This window comes from Epinephelus lanceolatus, chromosome 16 (genome assembly GCF_041903045.1).
Source record: "Epinephelus lanceolatus isolate andai-2023 chromosome 16, ASM4190304v1, whole genome shotgun sequence".
Classification (NCBI taxonomy): Eukaryota; Metazoa; Chordata; class Actinopteri; order Perciformes; family Serranidae; genus Epinephelus; species Epinephelus lanceolatus.
Genome location: NC_135749.1, coordinates 29,102,214 through 29,123,696, shown reverse-complemented (window position 1 = coordinate 29,123,696; position 21,483 = coordinate 29,102,214). Strand labels below are relative to the sequence as shown.

Genomic DNA, 21,483 nt, shown 5'->3' with positions numbered 1-21,483 from the left:
ATTAAACTGAAATTTTGCTACTAGCTACTTCTTGCTACTTTGACCCTCCTTTTTTACTGAAGAACTCTGTCATTTTTCATATATTTTTATGAAGTTTAATAAGTATTTATTTTCAAACTTTTCTCACTGACTCCCTAATCACACAAAAATGTTGAGGGGTGTCTTTGACGTACAAACATAGGACAATAAGGTCCAGGCTGAAAAACGTCAAAGTGACTAATCGGAGCAACAATTTTTGAAATTGGTTCAGCATTGAAAGAGAGTGCTGCAGCCAACAGCAACAAAACAGGCTGTAATGTTACCATTTGGAGCATGTTCCCACCTTCAATGTATGCCCACTATAAGTATTTGTTTTTGCTCACATTGTTAATATACAGTACAGGCCAAAAGTTTGGACACACCTTCTCATTCAATGCGTTTTCTTTATTTTCATGACTATTTACATTGTAGATTCTCACTGAAGGCATCAAAACTATGAATGAACACGTGGAGTTATGTACTTAACAAAAAAGGTGAAATAACTGAAAACATGTTTTATATTCTAGTTTCTTCAAAATAGCCACCCTTTGCTCTGATTACTGCTTTGCACACTCTTGGCATTCTCTCCATGAGCTTCAAGAGGTAGTCACCTGAAATGGTTTTCTAACAGTCTTGAAGGAGTTCCCAGAGGTGTTTAGCACTTGTTGGCCCCTTTGCCTTCACTCTGCGGTCTAGCTCACCCCAAACCATTTCGATTGGGTTCAGGTCCGGTGACTGTGGAGGCCAGGTCATCTGCCGCAGCACTCCATCACTCTCCTTCTTGGTCAAATAGCCCTTACACAGCCTGGAGGTGTGTTTGGGGTCATTGTCCTGTTGAAAAATAAATGATCGTCCAACTAAACGCAAACCGGATGGGATGGCATGTCGCTGCAGGATGCTGTGGTAGCCATGCTGGTTCAGTGTGCCTTCAATTTTGAATAAATCCCCAACAGTGTCACCAGCAAAACACCCCCACACCATCACACCTCCTCCTCCATGCTTCACAGTGGGAACCAGGCATGTGGAATCCATCCGTTCACCTTTTCTGCGTCTCACAAAGACACAGCGGTTGGAACCAAAGATCTCAAATTTGGACTCATCAGACCAAAGCACAGATTTCCACTGGTCTAATGTCCATTCCTTGTGTTTCTTGGCCCAAACAAATCTCTTCTGCTTGTTGCCTCTCCTTAGCAGTGGTTTCCTAGCAGCTATTTGACCATGAAGGCCTGATTGGCGCAGTCTCCTCTTAACAGTTGTTCTAGAGATGGGTCTGCTGCTAGAACTCTGTGTGGCATTCATCTGGTCTCTGATCTGAGCTGCTGTTAACTTGCCATTTCTGAGGCTGGTGACTCGGATGAACTTATCCTCAGAAGCAGAGGTGACTCTTGGTCTTCCTTTCCTGGGTCGGTCCTCATGTGTGCCAGTTTGGTTGTAGCGCTTGATGGTTTTTGCGACTCCACTTGGGGACACATTTAAAGTTTTTGCAATTTTCCGGAATGACTGACCTTCATTTCTTAAAGTAATGATGGCCACTCGTTTTTCTTTAGTTAGCTGATTGGTTCTTGCCATAATATGAATTTTAACAGTTGTCCAATAGGGCTGTCGGCTGTGTATTAACCTGACTTCTGCACAACACAGCTGATGGTCCCAACCCCATTGATAAAGCAAGAAATTCCACAAATTAACCCTGATAAGGCACACCTGTGAAGTGGAAACCATTTCAGGTGACTACCTCTTGAAGCTCATGGAGAGAATGCCAAGAGCGTGCAAAGCAGTAATCAGAGCAAAGGGTGGCTATTTTGAAGAAACTAGAATATAAAACATGTTTTCAGTTATTTCACCTTTTTTTGTTAAGTACATAACTCCACATGTGTTCATTCATAGTTTTGATGCCTTCAGTGAGAATCTACAATGTAAATAGTCATGAAAATAAAGAAAACGGATTGAATGAGAAGGTGTGTCCAAACTTTTGGCCTGTACTGTAAGTGTCTGACAACATTATGGAAAGGATCCCTACAGAGATAGACCTTTTTGTTTAAGAGTAAGATCCTATTAGGTAATCAGAAACAACCCTGAAAATGTATCCCCAAACTCACCAGACTCCATTGGAAGAAACAGTCATTTAAGCATGTATAGGGCCAGTATAATTTTACATCTAACTGGGCATTTTAAGGGTTTATTTCAAGCACACCATAGTCGGTGAATGTTGGAACAGTGGAAAGATGAACCAAGACAGCCTTTGTGGTGTTTATTTTTTATCAGCTTTGAATGAAATATATAATATATTTCTGGGCTGTTTCTGATTAAACAAAAAGGATCTTACTCTTTAACCAAAATTCCTATCTCTGTAGGTATCGTTTTCATTATGTTGTCAGACTCTTACAATAAGTCTGAGCCTGTCAGTGGCAAAACAAAAGAACTGTTTGTGGATGTAAATTGACAAGCAACACATGCCCTGAGCACAGCCTGTTACAGCTGCTGGCTGCCACACACTCTCTCTCAATGCTGGACCAACTGCAAAAATTGGTGTCCCCATTAGTCACTCAGACACAAACACACGGGGAAAAAAGGGTCCAGGCTGAAAAATACTAGACTTAACCTTTAACACCAGCAGGCATCCATCCCATACATAAATCCATAAATCAAATGCAAAGACACATGACTGAAATGTGTACATGTTCGGGCCTACTTAACATATGTGATTACACTTACAGCAAAACCACACTTAATATATACAGTACACATAATAAGTTTAGAGTGTTTTAAAGATATTGTAGGCATTATCCTATTCATGAGTACCTGGATAGGTGGGCTCCCTCAGAGTGTAGTCACTGTTGTCAGCGTTCCACTGAGCATTAGTCGGAGCAACCAGATTGTTGTCAACATACACATCCAACCTCTGCGGCTTGGAGTAGAAGACTGACACCACGACGCTCTGCACACATTAAAAACACAAAAACTGTCTTAATGAAAAGTGAAAAAGTGACAGAGGTGCAACTAAACTGAAGATTTATGTTTGAGCCCAGGAGTCACATTTAAAAAATTTAAACTGAAAAACATTTTTGCACTTAAAGGGAAACTGATTTTCAGCCAGCTTTGTATCAAAACAATGTGGGTAGTAAATTAACTGTGGTAAACTTCCCTTCATCTAACCAGTTCATAGATAGATGCAAAATGCTTCATTAGGCGAAGTTTCACTTTCACATTTTCGTGTACCCGGCACCTATGCCACCACTCTCTCTCTCTCTCTCTCTCTCTCTCACACCACCTCTCTCTCGTTGTCTCTCAAACTTGGACCAATCTCCAATTAAACAGTAAAACTAGGCAGTGCTGATTGAATATAAATCAAAATCATGTTACTGTATTGCCTATTTCTTGCCTAAAATGTCATCAGAAACCCATTTTAGAGCACTTTTCGGCTGTCACAGTTTGTGAAAAGGAAGTGGACACCATACTGTTTCCTGCACAGTGAAAACAGAGTTTAAATGGTAAAACTCACCAGGGCTGATCAGATATAATTCAAGATTGTGTTACTGAGTTGCATATTTCTTGCCTGAAATGTTTTCGAAAACATGTTTTAGCTTACTGTTCAGCTGTAATACAAGATTATTTGTTGCCTGCCATTGTGCCAAGCTGTTACTGCTGCTGACTGTCATATTAAATGTTGTTCTTGTTGTGCACTGACCTCAGATGGATCAGCGTTGAGCATCATGAGGCGAAGTTTCTGAGGGCTGACGCTGCTGAAGTAGACGTCGAAGGAGTGACCGGTGGCCACGATGCTGTGGAAAAGAGACAGTCTCTTTTGGCAGGTGTAGCCCGCACACCAACCATGATCCTGAGGACCTGGACGCAAAGACACACAACTGGATTAAAGACACATTCTCTCTGTTGTTTAAACTAATCTAAGGGACATCATTAATTTTTTTTCTGGGTTTTACTCATATCAGAACTACAAGACTGGTCTCACCATTGAGCAGATCCACAAAGCCTTCTCCTAGCACAGCAACCGGGGACAGACGCCTGGTCTCTGTGTCGGAGTCGAGACTCTCGATCACCAGCATCCTGTAGTTCAGCCCGAAACACTTGTAGCTCTGCCAGGAACTCATGTATGTGCAGTTCTCCCTGATCACACCTGAGGACAAAAGAAGCAGCACAGCATTTTGGATAATTAGTTTATTTCTAATGTAACTTCTGATATAAATGCAGAGGTTTAATATTTCTCCTTCTACTTCTCTGATATTTTAGAAGAAAACTTTTGACTCTGCAAGGACTTCAAACACAGAACATGAAATCAATTAAATTTCTTTTTTTGTCCTGCAGTTTTATCAGCTACTGTCTAGTAAGAGACTTCAGAATCTTTTTTCCTTTAGTTACCTTTGTGTGGTGCAATCTGGTTCACGGGGATACGGCTGCCATTGAGGTAAGTGAGCATGACTGGTGGGATGCGGTAGTCGCCCAGCCCCCTCCTGGGATCACCACCCCACTCATACTCAGACTGGGGCACCACAGTTCCCACTGTACCCAGAAACGAACCATCCAAATCCTTCAACATGGTCTTCTTTTTCCCATCGCAGTCCATGTCCACACAGTCAGAGGGGTTAACTTTACTTAAGTATAAAAAAAAATGAAGGTATGAATTTTATTTTATCATATGCATTAAAGCAGAGATATTTAATCCCAACTGTTTCAAGTTAATAAATGTTTTATGTAAAATACATTCCTTTTTGTCAGATTAAATCCTAAATATAAGCTTCTTTTTAACTGTGTACCACAGCCATCCCTTAAATCGTCATTCTCAGCTGCTGCGTTCAGGGCAAAGGTACAGAGCAGAGGTTACACTCTTTTTGGCCATTATTATTCCAGAATTCCAGCCATATACATACAAAAATAGCGCCATCTGGTGGCCGGAAAGCATGTCTTGTTCTACTTGCTAAATATTGCTGTAATTCTAAAGTTGAAATTAATGTTCTGTGTTGGAAAAAAAGAAAGTGAAAAATACAAAAAAACATATTATATTCTGTGTTGGTACAAAATAAAAACGAAATAAATACACCACAGTGTCTCCATGGTGAAGACATATATAACCTAATAATGATAGTGATACAAATAACCTAATTGTGATGCAGGCTGCAAAATCTGATGCAGAGGGGGAGTGAATATCACCTACTTGGCAGAGAGTCTGCACTCTCTGAGTGCTTTTCTAGTATAAAAATGTAGACACTTTGTCATTCTTTTCTCACTGTCTGACGTACATAGAGAAAATATCACAGATTTTGCGAGCCTGTTATCGGTTACAATAATTTACCTGATATCAGGCCTGTGGATGTAGACTTTGGCCTCCTCTGTGCTGTCACTCATTGTTATGCCTGAAACCTGCACAGGGTGCTGCAGGTCATCGTTCTCCGGGTTGGTCATGAACATTACATCTACTTCATCAGAGCAGACACTCCGGAAACCAGCGAAGGTTGTGTCTGGATATGAAGCAAGGGAAATGAGGAATAAGGAATATCATAGTGAGGACTGTTTTCAATGGCAAACGTCACAACATTAGTACTACTCCCAAAGCTCAGAGCCTGAACTCACCCACGACTTTCATCAGTCCTTTAATGGCGTTGTAGCTACTGATTCCATGATGGGGCATAGTTGGAGCTCTGTTGTGGCCAGATGCAAAGGTCGGCCAACAGATTCCAGATCTGCCACCTGTAGAGAGTAAAAACACAAAGAGTCATTAGGTCAGAAATCCTTTAAGTTTAGCAAACCCTGCATTTATATGCAAAAAGGATCAAATTTCAGCACTTTTAAATTACATTCAAGTTCTGGACTGGCTAAATTAAATTGTCAAAATGACACAATTAGAACATCTTTTCTTTGTTCTAGGACTTTTTTTCAGTCCAGATGTCCAGGTTTAAATGTTCTGATCTTAAAACTGTTTCAATGTCAAAACAAATCTTTATCTCAGAGTTACAAGCAGGATGTGAACTGAGACAATTAATACCTATCATACACTAGAGGACTTTAAAGAGAGTTTTAAAAGACTTAAGTCTGACACCCACTTACAACTAAAGACAATGTAAGTTTCTAGTAACACACCATGCGATTTTGTAAAGACTGTGGCTCTTGCAGGGCAATTTTTGCAAGACTATTATTTTCCATCCTGCTCCCGGTGGAAAATATTGAGCCAAAATCCCTTTAAGAAATATGACATATTAACAATTCCCTAGAGTTGTACAAAAACACATAACTCTAGAACCACAAGATAAAAGGCGTCATATGTCGACAGTATTCTTGTCAATTTGGCATCAGTATATTTCATACAGATAAACCGTATTTGTGTCACACTTTACATTTTGGATTTTGTCGCCTCAACTCGCCGTCAGCTTCCATTGGTTAGCTGCGCTACTTTAGTGGGAGGAGAATGCTAGCATAAGAGATGGACTGTTTCAAAAATTAAGAACTCTCACTAAAGTAAGTGCTGTTCGGTGGATCAAATATACATTGAAATAAACACTGAATCTTGTTCACTCCTCATCTCCACCAGTTTCTTCTCCTTTTCCACAGAACAAGAGAACTGAGACTTGTTCACATTCTTGTTCCTCCAAGTTTACTGTTTCCTTGGTTTCCTGCTTCCTGTTTGGTGCTGTAGAGCACGCAGCTATTGGTTGTTCACAATGTTCACGTCACTGAACTTCAGTATTTGCATGAGACAAGACTGAAAAGTTACAATGCCATTAAACATATTTGATTTTATCCAAATATCAAGATGAGAAAAACACTGACTTCAGACAGCTCGCACTGAATTTTATAACCACCTTACACCAAATAATCGAGATCACAGGAGCACGACATAACTCTAACAAAACTCTTATAATTTTATTCCAACATTGGAAATTTGTCTGCAATAATGAAATAGTGCGAAGTCGTTTGGTGTAATGCTGGCTTAACTTGTGTGATTTAAAACAAAGCCTCATCCTATCAAGACAATTCCAAAAACATTTAAGACCTTTTAAAACCTGTTGCAACCTTGTATGAAGGTTTTTCTAACCTACGAATGTCATGGTATCCTGAAATCAAAGCATGAAAATCAGTCTACTTTGTAGCAGTGATGGTACAGTGTGTTGGCAGCATCAGTTTGTACTGCACCTGTGAGAGGTCTTGGGGCTCGTTCGCTCTTGGTGATAAACACATTAAAGTCACCGCTGGGCAAAGCATCTGAACAGTTGAAGTGCGGGCTGCTGCCAACAATGAAGGCATTCTGGGGAAAAATAAGCGTGAGGAATTTGAATTCTGTCAATAAAAACAATCACTGATGTGTAAATAAATGATATCAGAACGAGTGAATCAAAGTAAATTCTCTCACCTGAACATGTACAGTTTTATCAGCGTATGCATGGGAGAGAGAAGGAGGAGTGTAGATTATTGGCATGATGCCCATCCCGTTGTCCACCAGGGTCACATTGGCAACAATAACGTTCATGGAGGTCTGAGAGGGCAAGAGGAAGAGGAAGATGAGGTTTTTTAAATTTTTTTATGAATAATCTAGACTGAGCTTTTAATTGTGCGTCTCCTCATCTTTATTTTCTCAGGAATCCTAAACTCAGCTCTTATAAATCTTTGCCTGTGAAATGAACAAAATATAATATATTTTTTTTTACATGTACACACATATATATCATATATACATTTATCTTAACAAGAGTCATGTTTCACAAATAGTAGTTCCCTCCCCTACAAGGCTTTTGCATGCTCATGTATGGGTTGCCAATATGCTGTTTGTTTTGGTAAGTAAAAAATCAGAACAAGTAAATTTGGTGAAAAGATTTATTTCTGTAAATGTTCAATTTTGTTATAAAATTGGCAAATTAAACATCTAGTGTGCAGGATTTAGGGGGATACATTGGCAGAAATACAATATTATATGATGAGTATCTTTTATTCACCTGAAAACAAGAATGTGTTTTTGTTACCTTAGAATGAGCCAATTATATCTACATAAGGAGCGGGTCCTCGACCATGGAGATGGCCATGTTGCCCTGCCATGTTTCTACAGTAGCTCAGAATGGACAAACCAAACACTGGCTCTAGATAGGGCCATTTGTGTTTTCACATGGCCACCGTAGTTAGCAGCCCCTCTGTGAGGAGAGTGTCAGAAAAAACAATGATTTTTTTAATGTGAACTGCTTCATGAAGTGTTTTTATCGGCCACTGGGTCCATTTGTTTTGGAGAGGAAGAGACCTCCGTGGATAATTCAGCTCCCAGTATAAACCTCCTGAACGTGTGGATCTTAACTTATCAGAGAAATAAGGTGAGCACTAGGCTTAGGTGGTATCGCAGCATTAAGGTATACCTGGATTTTGGAAATCCCGACAGTATGCTTTTCAATATCGTCAAAAATAAAGGAGCTCCTAACTCATTGTATGTAGTGCACAGCACACGCCACTGCGGTCTCAACTGAGGGAACAGGCAGCTGAGCTAAAAGACATCGCGACACTGATTGGTAGAAGGATGAATTACAGGACTATAAACAGCTGGCCAGCAATGGCAGAGAGAGAGACCATGTAGGAAAATAACATGTTAGCAGGATAGCACTAAATCTTACACACTCTTCCTTTAAAGGCTAAAAAATTCTTCTACAGTTATCTTTATCACGACAGGCTGCTCACTTTGTTCTGTATATCTGGTCCTTGTTAATTTATAGGAGTAAATGTCACGTTGTTTCTTTTCCTAAACCTTAACATCACTTGCCTTAGGGGGAAAAGGCCCAACTTTACACTGTTACCCTATGATGCCAGTCACATTAAGTCAGAACATTCTTTTGTGGGTGATGAAATAATAGAAGTGTTAAAAACAGAAGAAGTTCAGTATTAAAACCTGGAAGTAGATGCCGTAGTCAAAGCTCCTCCAGACGAAGAAGCCCCGGATGAGGCTGCAGCCAGGCAAACCATCTTGGTTCAGATAGACTCCGTACAGACCACCGTGAGCCTCGTTGCCGATCCAGTTCTCATTCTCATTCAAAAAACCTGCAGAAGTCATGCAGGGAAAAAAAAATCCTTGAGGACTTCTGTTCAGTAATCTCTGTCCTCAGTCTGAGCATTTAAGATTTTATGAACAAACCGATAAAACATTTGCTGACATGATTGGAAACACAGAAAACATCCACTATCACTTTGGTTAAATCATTTCTGTTACCTGGACATGGTTCACCATTGATGCGATAAGCGACTCTCTCGTAACCTGCCACAATGTTATTCTGCAGCACAACATTTGTCCCCTCAATGACCTAAAACAAAAATAAGCAAAGATCATAAATGCAGCCACTGATTTTTATAAGTGGTTTATCTGGTATTTTGAGAGGACAGACCTCGACAGCAGCGTTCCAGTTAAAGTTGAAGGGCTCCTCTCTGTCCTGATATGATCCAGGCCAAAGTGAGAACATCACGAGGTTAAACCGCAGTGTTATCCTGTTGCCCCAAATTCTTATAGCTGCAAACAGGGATACATTTTAATACTTTAAATGCTCCTCATTCAGTGCTGAGGACAATCACTTCACTTACATTCAATTTGGATAATCTGGCACAATGTGTAAACTGTACAGCATTTGTAACTCATTTTGACAGTGCAGTGTTTACCTTCTCCGACAGTGCGGTGGATGACGTTATTGTCAATGTTCAGTCCCTCCGTCCCAAAGACACCGATGGCTGGAGCGAAGCCGTCATGGAAAGCGCAGCCCTTAATGTATGTCTCATCTTCTGAAACCTGAAAACACACACACAAAATTTTGCATTTTCTTAATTCAACAGATATTTCCTTCTTAGTAGTGACTGCAACACGTCTAAACAACACCTAGTGGTCATGTGAACTCCTGCTGAATGTTACAGGAGATAAAATATTATAATTCCAGCTCTGTGATCCAGTTAGATGATGTAGAAGAAAGATTTTGAGCCCAGCGTTTCAAACACCTTTTTTTGGTTGCTGTTTTTAATTGCATTAAAGTTAAAAAAAAATCGTAAACTTTTGAGAGCTATAATTCTACATCTTAGATGATATGCTGGATACTACTCCTGTCAAAAAACAAAAATCAATCTGTGACCAAATCTAAAAGAGTATTAATGCAAATGTGTGGTGGACATGTCTAACATACACACCATACACACAATTTAGAGGACTCTTTAATCCAAAGCATTTTAGGTGAACACGTTTTTAAGTGTATGTAGCCTCCACATTTGTTGTCCTGTAGTTCTTATATTTTAATGTAAGTGTGTGTGCGTGCATGTGTGTGTGTGTGTGTGTGTGTGTGTGTGTGTGTGTGTGTTGCTGTACCTCTCCCAGGTTGAGGAAGGCCACAGAGTAACGAGGGTCGGTGTCGTCGGTCCAGCCTTCCTGACCAGACTGGAAGAACTCCACGTTGCTGATCTGAGCTTTGCCTTTACAAATAAAACACCAAACAATGATGTGGTCATTGTGTTTGAATATAAATGAAGGCAAAGCCATACCAAGGCTGAATATACAGTATATACATCTATGCACTTCATATTGTTCATATGAAATAATAATCATTTATTAACCCTCTATTATCTGTAACCGCTTATTGTATTCAGGGGCAAGAGATGGGGTACACCCTGGAAAGGGCTATCACAGGACTGACATATAGAGAAAACCATTCACACTCACATTCATACCTACAAGCAATTTAGAGTCACCAATTAACCCAGTGGTTCTCAAGCTGTGGTGTGGGCCCACTAAGTGGGGCATAAAGTCAGCAGGTGGGGTGTGTATGACCAGTGGAGACACAAAGTTGAATGATTTATATAGCAAAAATAAACGAACAAGAGATTGCTGACGCTATCGTGCTGAATTTCATTCACTTAAATTCAACATGGATCCTATTTTATTAGTTGCTTCATCCAATTATTGTTAATGATTGATAAAAAAGTGGGGTAGGGGTGTGTGAACTTTTTTCAGCTTCTGAAGGGGGCATGACAGAAAAAGTCTGAATACTGCTGAGACCTAAACGCAGACACAGGAGAACATGTAAACACCACACATATGGGCCCGAGCCAGCCAGCGGGTTTGAACCCTGTCGCTGTAAGGCTGATTTTATGGCTACTACATACATCTTACATAAAACAGTAAATTAATGATCAAAAATGAGTATTAGCAGATAAAACCAGTTGGTTTTACGAATTTGGTTTGGTTATAGTATAATTAATGATATGATCCTCAGTTTGTGCTGAGTTTCAGATACAAAGATGTTTAAGGTTTTTAAAAGGAAAATGGCAAAAGACACAATGCACCATGAGTGACAATAACGCTGCAACAACATTTCACTCTCACTGCGTGCAGCTCAAAAACCAACTGCAGATGCTCCTGGTTCTAATCTACATGGAAATAATTAGCTTTAAACTGTCCTGAGTGGTCTTAAACTCTAATATAGTTGTTATGTTACAGCTAATTCAACTAACCAATACAGTCAACACCGTTTTCTGTGAGAAAAGAAATCCAATTTTACACACTTAATAAAAAAACATACCTTTATAGTCGATGCCATCCCAGGAGTAGGTGCCTACCAGAACTCTGGCTCCAAACGACTCCTGCATCATTTCTGGATAGTCTTCACCAATGATCTTAATATTTCTGGTCACAAGAGCGACATCAGCTGCCAGAGTGTAGGAGAGCGATGTACCTGAGACAGAGTAAGTCTCACCTGAAGAAAGTGAGGGAAAAAAGTTCTGTTAGTGCTTTACAGTATAATATGATAAAAATGCACACCACACATTTGAAAGCAGTTTGATTTTCTGAACATTGTCTGGACACAGTGGTTCAAATTGGATCTATCACATAAACAAGTCATTTTAATGTAATCTAACAACAGATGTAAAAAGTTTAAAATGTGCCAACAAGCTGAATATCTTGTTGGCAAATTGTAACATGGATATTAAATAATACACAAATGTCACAAATCATTGCAGTGCGTTTAACATCCTTTTGCAGCTCTGGAGACATAAGCTGTCTGTACAGACAGTGGTGTTGAACTGACCGATGTGAGCGTGGGCCAAAGGCTGGTTCAAGGTCAGGACGAGGCCGTCTGCTGACACGGCGGAGATCTCACGTTTTTCTGTCTCCCACGGGTTGTAGCTGGAGGTGGAGATGACGACCTCGTCTCCAACCTGCACACACAACAAACACACAAGCAAACACATAATCACATGGATGAATACAAGCGTTTGCAGTAGTCGTATGAGATTTTAATCTAAATGTGGTACAGAGTTAACCACATAAACAATTCTTATTTGATTACTTTTGCTTTAAAAACCTTTACATGTCAATACACAAACACAAAATTAAAAGTAAAAGGAAAGCAAGCCGACCTGCCAATCGACAGACTTCAACAGGGTCAGAGTGTTGGATCCAGCGTCAGCAGTGGCAGCCAGTTTGGTATGGTAAACGTTGTGGGGTAGTCCATAGAGCTCCAGTGTTCCAAACACACCTGTGAAACACACACAGAGTAAGATCTGAAACATGTGACACCTTACACAGCATCCCTCTAATCTGGGAAAATTTATATTATGGTATCATTTATTGGGTGTGATAAATTCTACATTCACAGCTGATAATCAACATAGCATTTTATTAAACTATCATACAATCTGAAAAGGTTATGACTAAAATCTAGCTTCATTTGGTTATTATCAATTATTAATTATAAAACATAAACATGCTGATTTATCATAAATAATATAATAAAGTATATTTTCATGACATATTTAAAATATTTGGAAGAATCTGGTTGAGGATTTATTTGATGTAATAAATGAAACTTTTGTACAATAATGGAGAAATGATAATTTGCTTTAGTGAGACTAGTTTGAAAGCTGCTGGGAATCCTGGATTGAGGATGTGTATGTCTGTTCACATTTCTAGTTATTCAATAGTGCAGTAACTACTCCTGGTTCCTCAGTATGATCATTAGTGTTATTTGGTGTGTCTTTTTCTTCTTCCTCTTGCCCCTCTACCTTTTATGTTTGCCTAAATTGTATTATTTTATTTTATTTTACTTAACAAACGTGCACATATGTACATTTGTAGAAGTAAGTATAAATGTAGTATATGTTTATGTGTTGTCTGCATGTGAGAGTAGAAGCATATGTATGTATGGGTATGTGTATGCATGTGGGTATGGGTATGGGTATGGGTATGCATGTGTTCTTTTTTTCTTAAAATATGATGAGAAAAAAAGTATTGCTTCTATATTTCATGTAAGATACAGCAGAATAATCTACAACATTTTGTAAATATATTACTACATGTATTGCATAAAACAATACTTTTATAAATGTGTGACAATACTGTTGATCTCCGTAGGCAGAAAATATTAAAATGTAAACACTACAATGTTGCATGAAATTCTCTTGCAATACAAAATAAATTGTATATTAGTTCATTCTGATGCTGTTTTCTCACCCAGGACTTTGGATCCCTGGTTTGGTCCATTGGGCAGAGGCCAGTCAGGTGTGCGGTGGTCTCCTCTCAGTCTGATGTACAGTTGACCTCTGAATGGCTCGTCTTCCCATCCTGCAATCAGCCTGCCACCCTAAAACAGCCGCATACATCACCTCATTAAACAAGCTGTCCTGGGCATCAGCTTTCTCCTTTTATACAGATCATCTGTTGATTTCAGTGTTGGTATGTAACCAAAGTACTCAAGTACAATTTTGAGACGCTTAAAGGCTACTTTACCTAAGTATTTTCATTTTATGCTACTTCATACTGCTACTCCACCACATTTTGGAGGCAAATATTGTACTTTTTATTCCTCTACATTTCTTTGCCAGCTTTAGTCACTTTTACATTAACGCAGAATTTAAATCAATATGCTGTCATGGTTCAAGGGTTTATTTGTAGTGTTTCCTGTTTTATTTTGATGTACTCACCTCTCCTTTCATTGTCAACTTCACTTCCTGCCTTTTTGAGTGTCTGCTGTGCCCTGATTTGTTTCACCTGTCCCTCATCATCCTTGCTGTCACCTGTTGCTTGTTAACACCCTTTGTTTCCCTTGTGTATTTAGTCTGTTGGTGTTTCTCAAAATCAAGGATCCTTCCTTGGTAGGATGAGTCCTTCCAAGGAAGGATCCTCCAGAGGCAAGGCATTGAGTCCTTCCTAGCATTCAGTGAACACACATTGGAACAGGCTAACAAGTGTCCCCAGGTGTACGTCATTAACCCTCGGCAGACTGAGGGGGTTTCAGGTTACTGTAATAATTTTGGCACTCTCTGATGTTGTACAATTTTAAACAAATGTAACCAGCATTTTCAGAGTCACGTGACTTTTAGGGAGAATATATTTCTGGATCATACTTAAGAGTAAGTGGAGTAATGAAGCAAAGGCAACACCTGAAAAAGTTCTAAATTATCATTTACAGTATGAACACAGACTCACACACAGTTTCGCACTATGATTCCAGTGTTCCATATTTTATGTGTGTATCACCACACACCACTACAATAACGTGAATAGCGGAACTGATCTGATGAGTCGCGCTGCTCTCAAACAGCTGACCCGCTGCCTGTACATGATAGTGCCGTGTAATCTTCTTAAATAGGTTCACCTCAGAACAAATGAGGAATGCTTTGACCTGCAGGATATTCCAATGTCTTTACAGTGACTGTTCTCATCGCAATTCCCCCGAAAAATACACCAATTGGAGCTAACAGAATTTAAGCAATGGTCATGTTGTTATCATGTGAACAGTGGGGGGAGGAGGACTTGTATGCAGCAATGTTGAAAAAAATATTTGTTGATTTGTATCAACTCTGAATATTTCAAACAATATACTATTGCCTGGTGTGCTTTCTCGCTCTCTTATTGTTATGTTTACTTCATATATTCTTCTGTTTTCTGCTACTAAGCAAGAAAAGAAAAGCCATCACTGTCATGTTAGATCCTTGTTATATTTATCTTTTAATAAAAAAATTTAACTTGTATGCCCTCAATGTCAACTTTTCCTCACGGTCAAAAGAATCAATATTCTTTAAGGTTTTGTCTCAAAATTAGAAATGGCAGTGTTTTGACAACACTAGGTTACAGCATTAAAAGTGAAAGCTAAACTCTCAAAAGAAATAACATTTTAAAGTGATAATCTGGGTCAGGGATTGGCAACCTTGGGCCTGTGTGCCACCACTTGCACGCTGTAAGGCTCACTAGCAGTGAGCATGCAAGAGAGTTTTTTGATATTGGTTGCCCTGTTTTAATTTCTGTTTTTGGTGATGGAGCATTCATGAGGAGCACTGTTGAAATACATAAAGCCTACCATTCATTGTGTGTGAACTCTGTGCACGAAGGAGCAGCAGAATGCCAGGCGCAGTGTAGTATCTGAAATTCTACTGTGACGCCCTGGGTCAGATGACCAGTTAGGGGCCCAGGGTCAAGAAGGTATTTATGGCCCAGGTCAAGGATTGGTGAAGTCCAACTAGGGTGTCTCTCTGTCATCTGTTTCATTTTGTCTCACATTTCACAAAAACAACCAACCTATATAAGCAGGGTAGTTGGGGCTGTTATTCAGAGCAGTTCATATTGGCTTCGAACCCTCTCTCAGGCAATCCTAGGTGCTTGATTTGATGCTGTACTTCTTGTAATAAACCTTTTCTGTATACAAGCAAGACGGTGTCAGCGGAGTTTCCGTCATCACCTTCACATCATCGCTATTTCATAAACAACAGCAGTGAAGGTGAAAGTTGTCTCGGGTCTAAAAGTTTGCTTTCACACACAAAAAGCTGCTCCTCCTATCCATCGATCTGATCAGCTCTAATTGGATCGACTTATCAATTATCCATCCTGCAATTCAAAACCTTACAAACTGCAGGCAAGGGAAAAAGGAACTAATGAAGAGTTTTGTGCTGCGTTCAGTGACTTGCAAAACCTCAGAATTTAGAGAGGAGAGACAGAATGATTCAAAGGGCCAGAAATACATGGAGGGTTTGCAACTTAAGAATTGCCCTTGATGAGAGCGTGGATGTGAATGACATACCACGTTTGGCGGTCATAGTGGGATACTGTGATTTGACTGTGAGGGAAGAGCTCTGCTGCTTATTGAAACCAATGACTCAAACAATAAAAGGTGAGGATATAGCCAGAGTTTTTATGGGGCATTTTGAGGACAGAGGGATTGACATTATATTGATATGACACACTGATTAACAAGAAGATTAAATGGCAAATCATATCAAAAAGTCTGCTGACCCCTAATCTAGATAACTGTGGTATTGAGACAGATTACTGATGACACATACCTGGATGGAGATGTAGACAGCATCTATCACCACAGTGCTGTATTCAGGTGCAGAACGAGCAGGTCTGGAGGACGAGTTTCCCATGTTGTCGGGGATCTCCAAAACTCCAATGACCGTCAGCTTGTTGAGGGGAGGAGTGTCACTGTCCAAAACCACCCACTCCCCTGCGGTGTGATTGGTATACAAAGGTATTATCATTACAGTTTTCTACTAAGTGATGGTTCATACAAAATTTTTGTTTGTATTATGAATTAAAAAGCAACACTGTCACCACGATGAACCATTCAACAATATGAAATTCTGTTGTTCAAAATTACCTGACGGGATGACCACATCAGCGCCCTCTTCTGGTACAGTGAAGTTATTCTCAGCTGAATTTTCCCAGAATGAGGCATCAGACCACAGACTAGAGAGAAACACGTGAACAAAGCACATTTAAGTTTGCAAAAACAAACAAACAAACATAAAAATAAACAAGTGCTGCTCACATTAATGCATCAGTGATAATATATAACACTATGCATCAGGCTGTTCATCGTCATAAGTACTTTTACTTGGCTATTAATACTTACATAATTTTACTTAAGTAAGATTTTGAATGTAGTACTCTTACTTGTAACAAAGTATTTTTCAAATTATTGTATTATGTAAGTAACAGAATAAGTGGAGGAAGGAAATGAGCTGTGTTTGAATTCTTCCTGGTCATGATTAACATGTTGAAGAGGAGGTTAAACGTACATGAAGTTTTCCGGCCGGTGGCTGGGTAAAGGGGGAAGCGTGGCTGGAGGTGGTGGTGTTGGTGCGATGCAGTTAGGGTAGAAGCAGCGGTAGACCCCTAAGTTCACCTTGGTGTCCCTCAAAGAGCGGTCAACGCTGTTACGACGCCTGCGCTCACTTCTCTTCCCAGATACTGCAGACACAACAAATTACAGCTTGTGGTCATCATAAAATCCAATGGCGTTCTGATGTGGATTTAAACCGACAGCAATAACACTGCTAATGAAAATAATGGACATAATTAGACAGGTCTGACAAGTGTTTATGATCGTTTTTAAAGGTACCATATAAAGAACTATACTGCATATACTTACTTGCTATTTTTAACAGTTTAAATAGTTCCTGTTTCAAATAACCTTTGTGTATGTTTTAGCAGCCAACAGTCCTGCTGCCCAATCTATGAGCTATAATAAAAAAAAGCTATTATTCTTTTTTAATCTATTGATTTTTTTATTTTGTAAAATGTCAAAAAATAGTGAAAATACCCATCACAAGTTTGTTTTGTCTGACCAACAGTTCCAAACCCCACGAGAAAAGCATCAAATTCTCACATCTGAGATCAGTCCATGTTTGGCATTTTTGCTTAAAAAACTTGATGATCAATCAGTCATTAAAATAAGCATAAAATCAACAGATTTACATTAAAGAGTGTCTAACCGATATAATAGAGGTTGTTGGAGCTGTCGTCGAAGTACCAGTCTCCATTCTCATTGTCGCTGAAGCTCAGCGGTGTGGACGAGCCGTTTCTATCGTCAATGATATGGAATCTGTCAGGACTCTGTGTGAAGTTGTGGTTGATGATCACATACTGATCTGACTGTTTGATAAAGAAAAGTACAAGCAAAAAGCGTCAGTAAATAAGCAGAGAATTTGGTTAATATTTGATGTACACTTATATAGTGTCATCCTGTTATTTGCTTCTATCTATAAGAATCAGAACATTTTATTTAGACATGTTATAGTTGGTCTTATACTGTATGTAGGCACAGAGAACTTAGAAATATAATAAAAAATATAGAAATATAAAATAAAAAAAATGAAATAAATGTGAATTATGCTACAATATATAACACAACTTATAAAAACAACAATTAGAAATATGTACAAATATGTTCAATACTTCAAAAAATGTTAATTATATATGCAAAAATAGAATAAGTGAATATAAAATAAAAAAAGCAGATTATTGCACAGTATTATACATTACTATCAAGTGAAGGATCTTTCACTCACCTTGAAGCCATAGAATTTTGCATTGTAAGTGATGTTGGTGATATGATCCATGTCGTCAAAGAACCACCTGTACGTTTGTCCAGAGGGCAGCATGGCCATCCAGCCAAACTTATGAGTAATTCGTTTCTTTAAATAGGGAACCGCACTGGTGCCTGTAATAGAGAGTTTAAAAACAGCACATTTAAAAATACAAATAACAGACAAGACAGATTTATATTACAAATACATCTATATATAGGGTTACACCTCACTTAATTTTATTGTATTTCAAGTTTTTTTCCTGCAGAGTTCATGACAGAGATCTTGTGCAATTCCTACAAATCACCAGTAGAGGTCAATAAAGATTAAAATACAGGCTGCTGCTTCTGCAACTACGACATGACATGTAGAAAGTCTGACTGTGTAATACCATGTGAGTTGGTTAAGATGACATCTTTGGCCCTCAGAGAGTCAGGTGTTGGGTTGTTTAACGCCAAACGATGGAAGTTGACTGTCTCATCGCACACAGCGCCGGGGAAAGCCACACTCCACTCGGAACTCTGGGAACAGTGAGCAGGATCCAGCAAGCCGCTCATAGGCACAACTTTGTGGTCAATGTTTCCTGAAAACAAGGAAACATGGGTGACAAAGAGATTAGGATGATGCAGGGATGAAGGATAAGCCCACTTCAGCTGCAACAACCTGACTTTTTAATCAGACATATGCTGTTTTATGGTGATAAAAATATAATCATATTGATAATATGTCTGTGTTTCTGATTCATTTCATTTTCCATCTTTATAAAGGACACATTATTCTGATACTAAGATGCACTTATATGGGCGGGTTCAATGCAAAATGCTCACTTCTCTAATTTGCTAAATCCTCCATGTAAATAACAACGTGATAGGTGTAGGCGTCTGGTATTGACGCTGTATTTGGTTGAATTCATGTTATGCTCAAAACAAACCTGTGATTAATCAATGGCCTAAATACACCCCCTTTACCCCAAGCGCCTAAATGCACTTGCACTATGCACTTCAGACCAGACATCATTTAAAAAGGTCTCTAAATGTGTATTAATCCACCACAGAAAATAGTCCCAATCAAATGCACTATTCAAAGCTGTGAGAAACATTTAGTTTAAAAAAAAAAGGTCAAAAATAAAACTGTATATTTTACACCTGTTTTCTTCAGTAGGAACCAATAAGCTGAGTGTTACAGACAAGGTAGGGACGTATTGTAGGCTTTGGTGTTTTCAAGGGATTTGTTGACAATAACAAACATGCAGACTAACACCAGACTTATCCTTTAATAACACTGATTATCTGATGCATTCTAAAAATGAACAGCAAAAGACTTAAAACTGAGTACCTGTGAGGGAGCCGTCAGTGTCCACCAGCTGCACCTCATGCTCCCACCTGAAGCCGGCCTTGTTGGGTGAGTTGAAGTACTCGATGCCACTAAACCTGACAGCCCAGCCACCACAACGATCAATACATGTCCCATCGATTCTGGCCACCCCAATGGCTGCGCAAGAGCTGCGGTCGAAGTTGATGAATTTGGTGTTATGGACGCTGAGGCCATCATCCAATGGTGCGATGATACCTCTGTGTGTGCAGAAGTCATCTCCCAGTTCAAGCTCGTCCACATGGCCCACAATGGTGCTGTTTGACATCATCGCCCCTCCTTCCTCTCCAAAGCCACTTACCGCCCACTGCAAGATGCGCTTGGCTTCAATACCGGCTTTCTCATTGTTGACCATGACAAAGTTGTTGAACTGCACAGCGCCCACATTGACCCACTCTGCACCTTTCTCACAGTTCCAGGTGGTGAGGGAGTTGAAGACAGCGGGCTCAGGGGTATTGGACCAGCAGTGTCCTCCCTTCATGGGGTTGAAGTCTACAAAGATCCAAAGGCCAAACCAGCCCTGAGAGTGCACGGTGTTGTTGTAAAACTCACCGAGAGGGACCTTCTTCTGGCAGATGTTTCTGTCATAGGACGGGCCATCGGGGTGCCTGTGCATGCGGTACCAGAAGCCAAAATGGGTTCCTCCAGCAGCAGCGTTGTGGCGGATGATATTGTCAGGGTTGGTGACCCAGTAGGCGGCTGGAGTGACATCATCATTTAGCAGGCTGGTGCTTTGTTTGACAAACACAGCCAGGTTGTACTGCAGGATGTTCTTTGTCTCGATGCCATCCTCGATGAAGAAGGCCCCACCCTTGATGTTGTAAATGACGTTGTGCTCCACCAGTAGCCGGTGGGTGTTGTGGATGGTTACGGCCCTGTTGAAGGTCTGATGGATGGCACAACCCCGAACATATGACTTGTAGTCGATGTCTCCCATCAGATGCCAGTGAATGGGGTAACGTCCCAGCCTGAAGGCCTGTCCTGCATGGAAGACCTGTTGCATAAAAGCATAAAGTTTATAATTTCAATTTTTGGTACATACTAAGTGCATACAAAAGGAACAAAAATGATCACAAGACTGAGGAGATTTAAAAAAAAAACAAGACTAACCCTTTCACTAAAAGTCAGCTGTAAAAAAAGAGTTCCAGCAGTTAAACAGTTTGAAGCATTTCACCTCAACATATTCCAGTCTGCCGATTGCAAGATTCTCATTTGGTCTGGGTGCGTGGAACATGATGCAGCCTCCATACTCATCACTGCCGATTTCTTCTCCAAATCGCCCTTGGAAACAGGTTTGAGTTGCGAATTCACCTGCAGCACAGAGACAGAAAGATGTTATTGTTAACCCCTGTGATAATATACTACACCGTGCTTTTAGTATGTCAGTATAATTAAACAAAATGATGCCCAAAGTGTAGGAGTCAAGTATACAATGCACGTCATATCTTTTAATTTTGTGTCTTTGTTGAATTGCTCTAAAAACTATTATATTTCTACAGTTTCAAAAGTTCACAGTATCTTACTTTTTAAATTACCACGCGTTAACCAAAAGTAAAGAAACAATTAGTGGATGAATCAGTTTATTAATAATCACATTTTATTTTATTTTTTTCAAGCAAAAATTTCACCACCCTCTGATATTTTCTTGGTTTTAGTCACTTCAGGCTCTGGGATATTAGCAGGTTAGCTGATAATGAGAATAATGTTTAGTTGCAGCCTTAACATAGAGCAAGGCCATAGCCATGGAGTCAGCACCGGGGGAGACCAGATCTGACAACCTAA

General features: G+C 39.6%; 1 protein-coding gene across 1 annotated transcript in view; it reads right to left on the bottom strand.

Annotated features, from left to right (window-relative positions):
• Positions 1 to 21,483, bottom strand: part of pkhd1l1.1 (PKHD1 like 1, tandem duplicate 1) — a 67,294-nt gene that overhangs the window by 3,814 nt on the left and 41,997 nt on the right. Inside the window, exons 48-72 of the mRNA XM_033637458.2 lie at positions 20,876 to 21,012; positions 19,666 to 20,695; positions 18,722 to 18,913; positions 18,313 to 18,464; positions 17,737 to 17,896; positions 17,041 to 17,212; positions 16,620 to 16,708; positions 16,303 to 16,466; positions 13,478 to 13,607; positions 12,385 to 12,503; positions 12,054 to 12,183; positions 11,547 to 11,720; positions 10,337 to 10,440; positions 9,646 to 9,772; positions 9,378 to 9,499; positions 9,206 to 9,296; positions 8,888 to 9,036; positions 7,376 to 7,498; positions 7,159 to 7,270; positions 5,602 to 5,718; positions 5,324 to 5,489; positions 4,393 to 4,625; positions 3,986 to 4,150; positions 3,704 to 3,861; positions 2,818 to 2,953 (exon numbers count right to left, since the gene is read on the bottom strand). Of these exons, the coding sequence (XP_033493349.2) occupies positions 2,818 to 2,953; positions 3,704 to 3,861; positions 3,986 to 4,150; positions 4,393 to 4,625; positions 5,324 to 5,489; positions 5,602 to 5,718; positions 7,159 to 7,270; positions 7,376 to 7,498; positions 8,888 to 9,036; positions 9,206 to 9,296; positions 9,378 to 9,499; positions 9,646 to 9,772; positions 10,337 to 10,440; positions 11,547 to 11,720; positions 12,054 to 12,183; positions 12,385 to 12,503; positions 13,478 to 13,607; positions 16,303 to 16,466; positions 16,620 to 16,708; positions 17,041 to 17,212; positions 17,737 to 17,896; positions 18,313 to 18,464; positions 18,722 to 18,913; positions 19,666 to 20,695; positions 20,876 to 21,012 (4,452 nt within the window). The remainder of the gene's footprint in view (positions 1 to 2,817; positions 2,954 to 3,703; positions 3,862 to 3,985; positions 4,151 to 4,392; positions 4,626 to 5,323; positions 5,490 to 5,601; positions 5,719 to 7,158; positions 7,271 to 7,375; positions 7,499 to 8,887; positions 9,037 to 9,205; positions 9,297 to 9,377; positions 9,500 to 9,645; positions 9,773 to 10,336; positions 10,441 to 11,546; positions 11,721 to 12,053; positions 12,184 to 12,384; positions 12,504 to 13,477; positions 13,608 to 16,302; positions 16,467 to 16,619; positions 16,709 to 17,040; positions 17,213 to 17,736; positions 17,897 to 18,312; positions 18,465 to 18,721; positions 18,914 to 19,665; positions 20,696 to 20,875; positions 21,013 to 21,483) is intronic.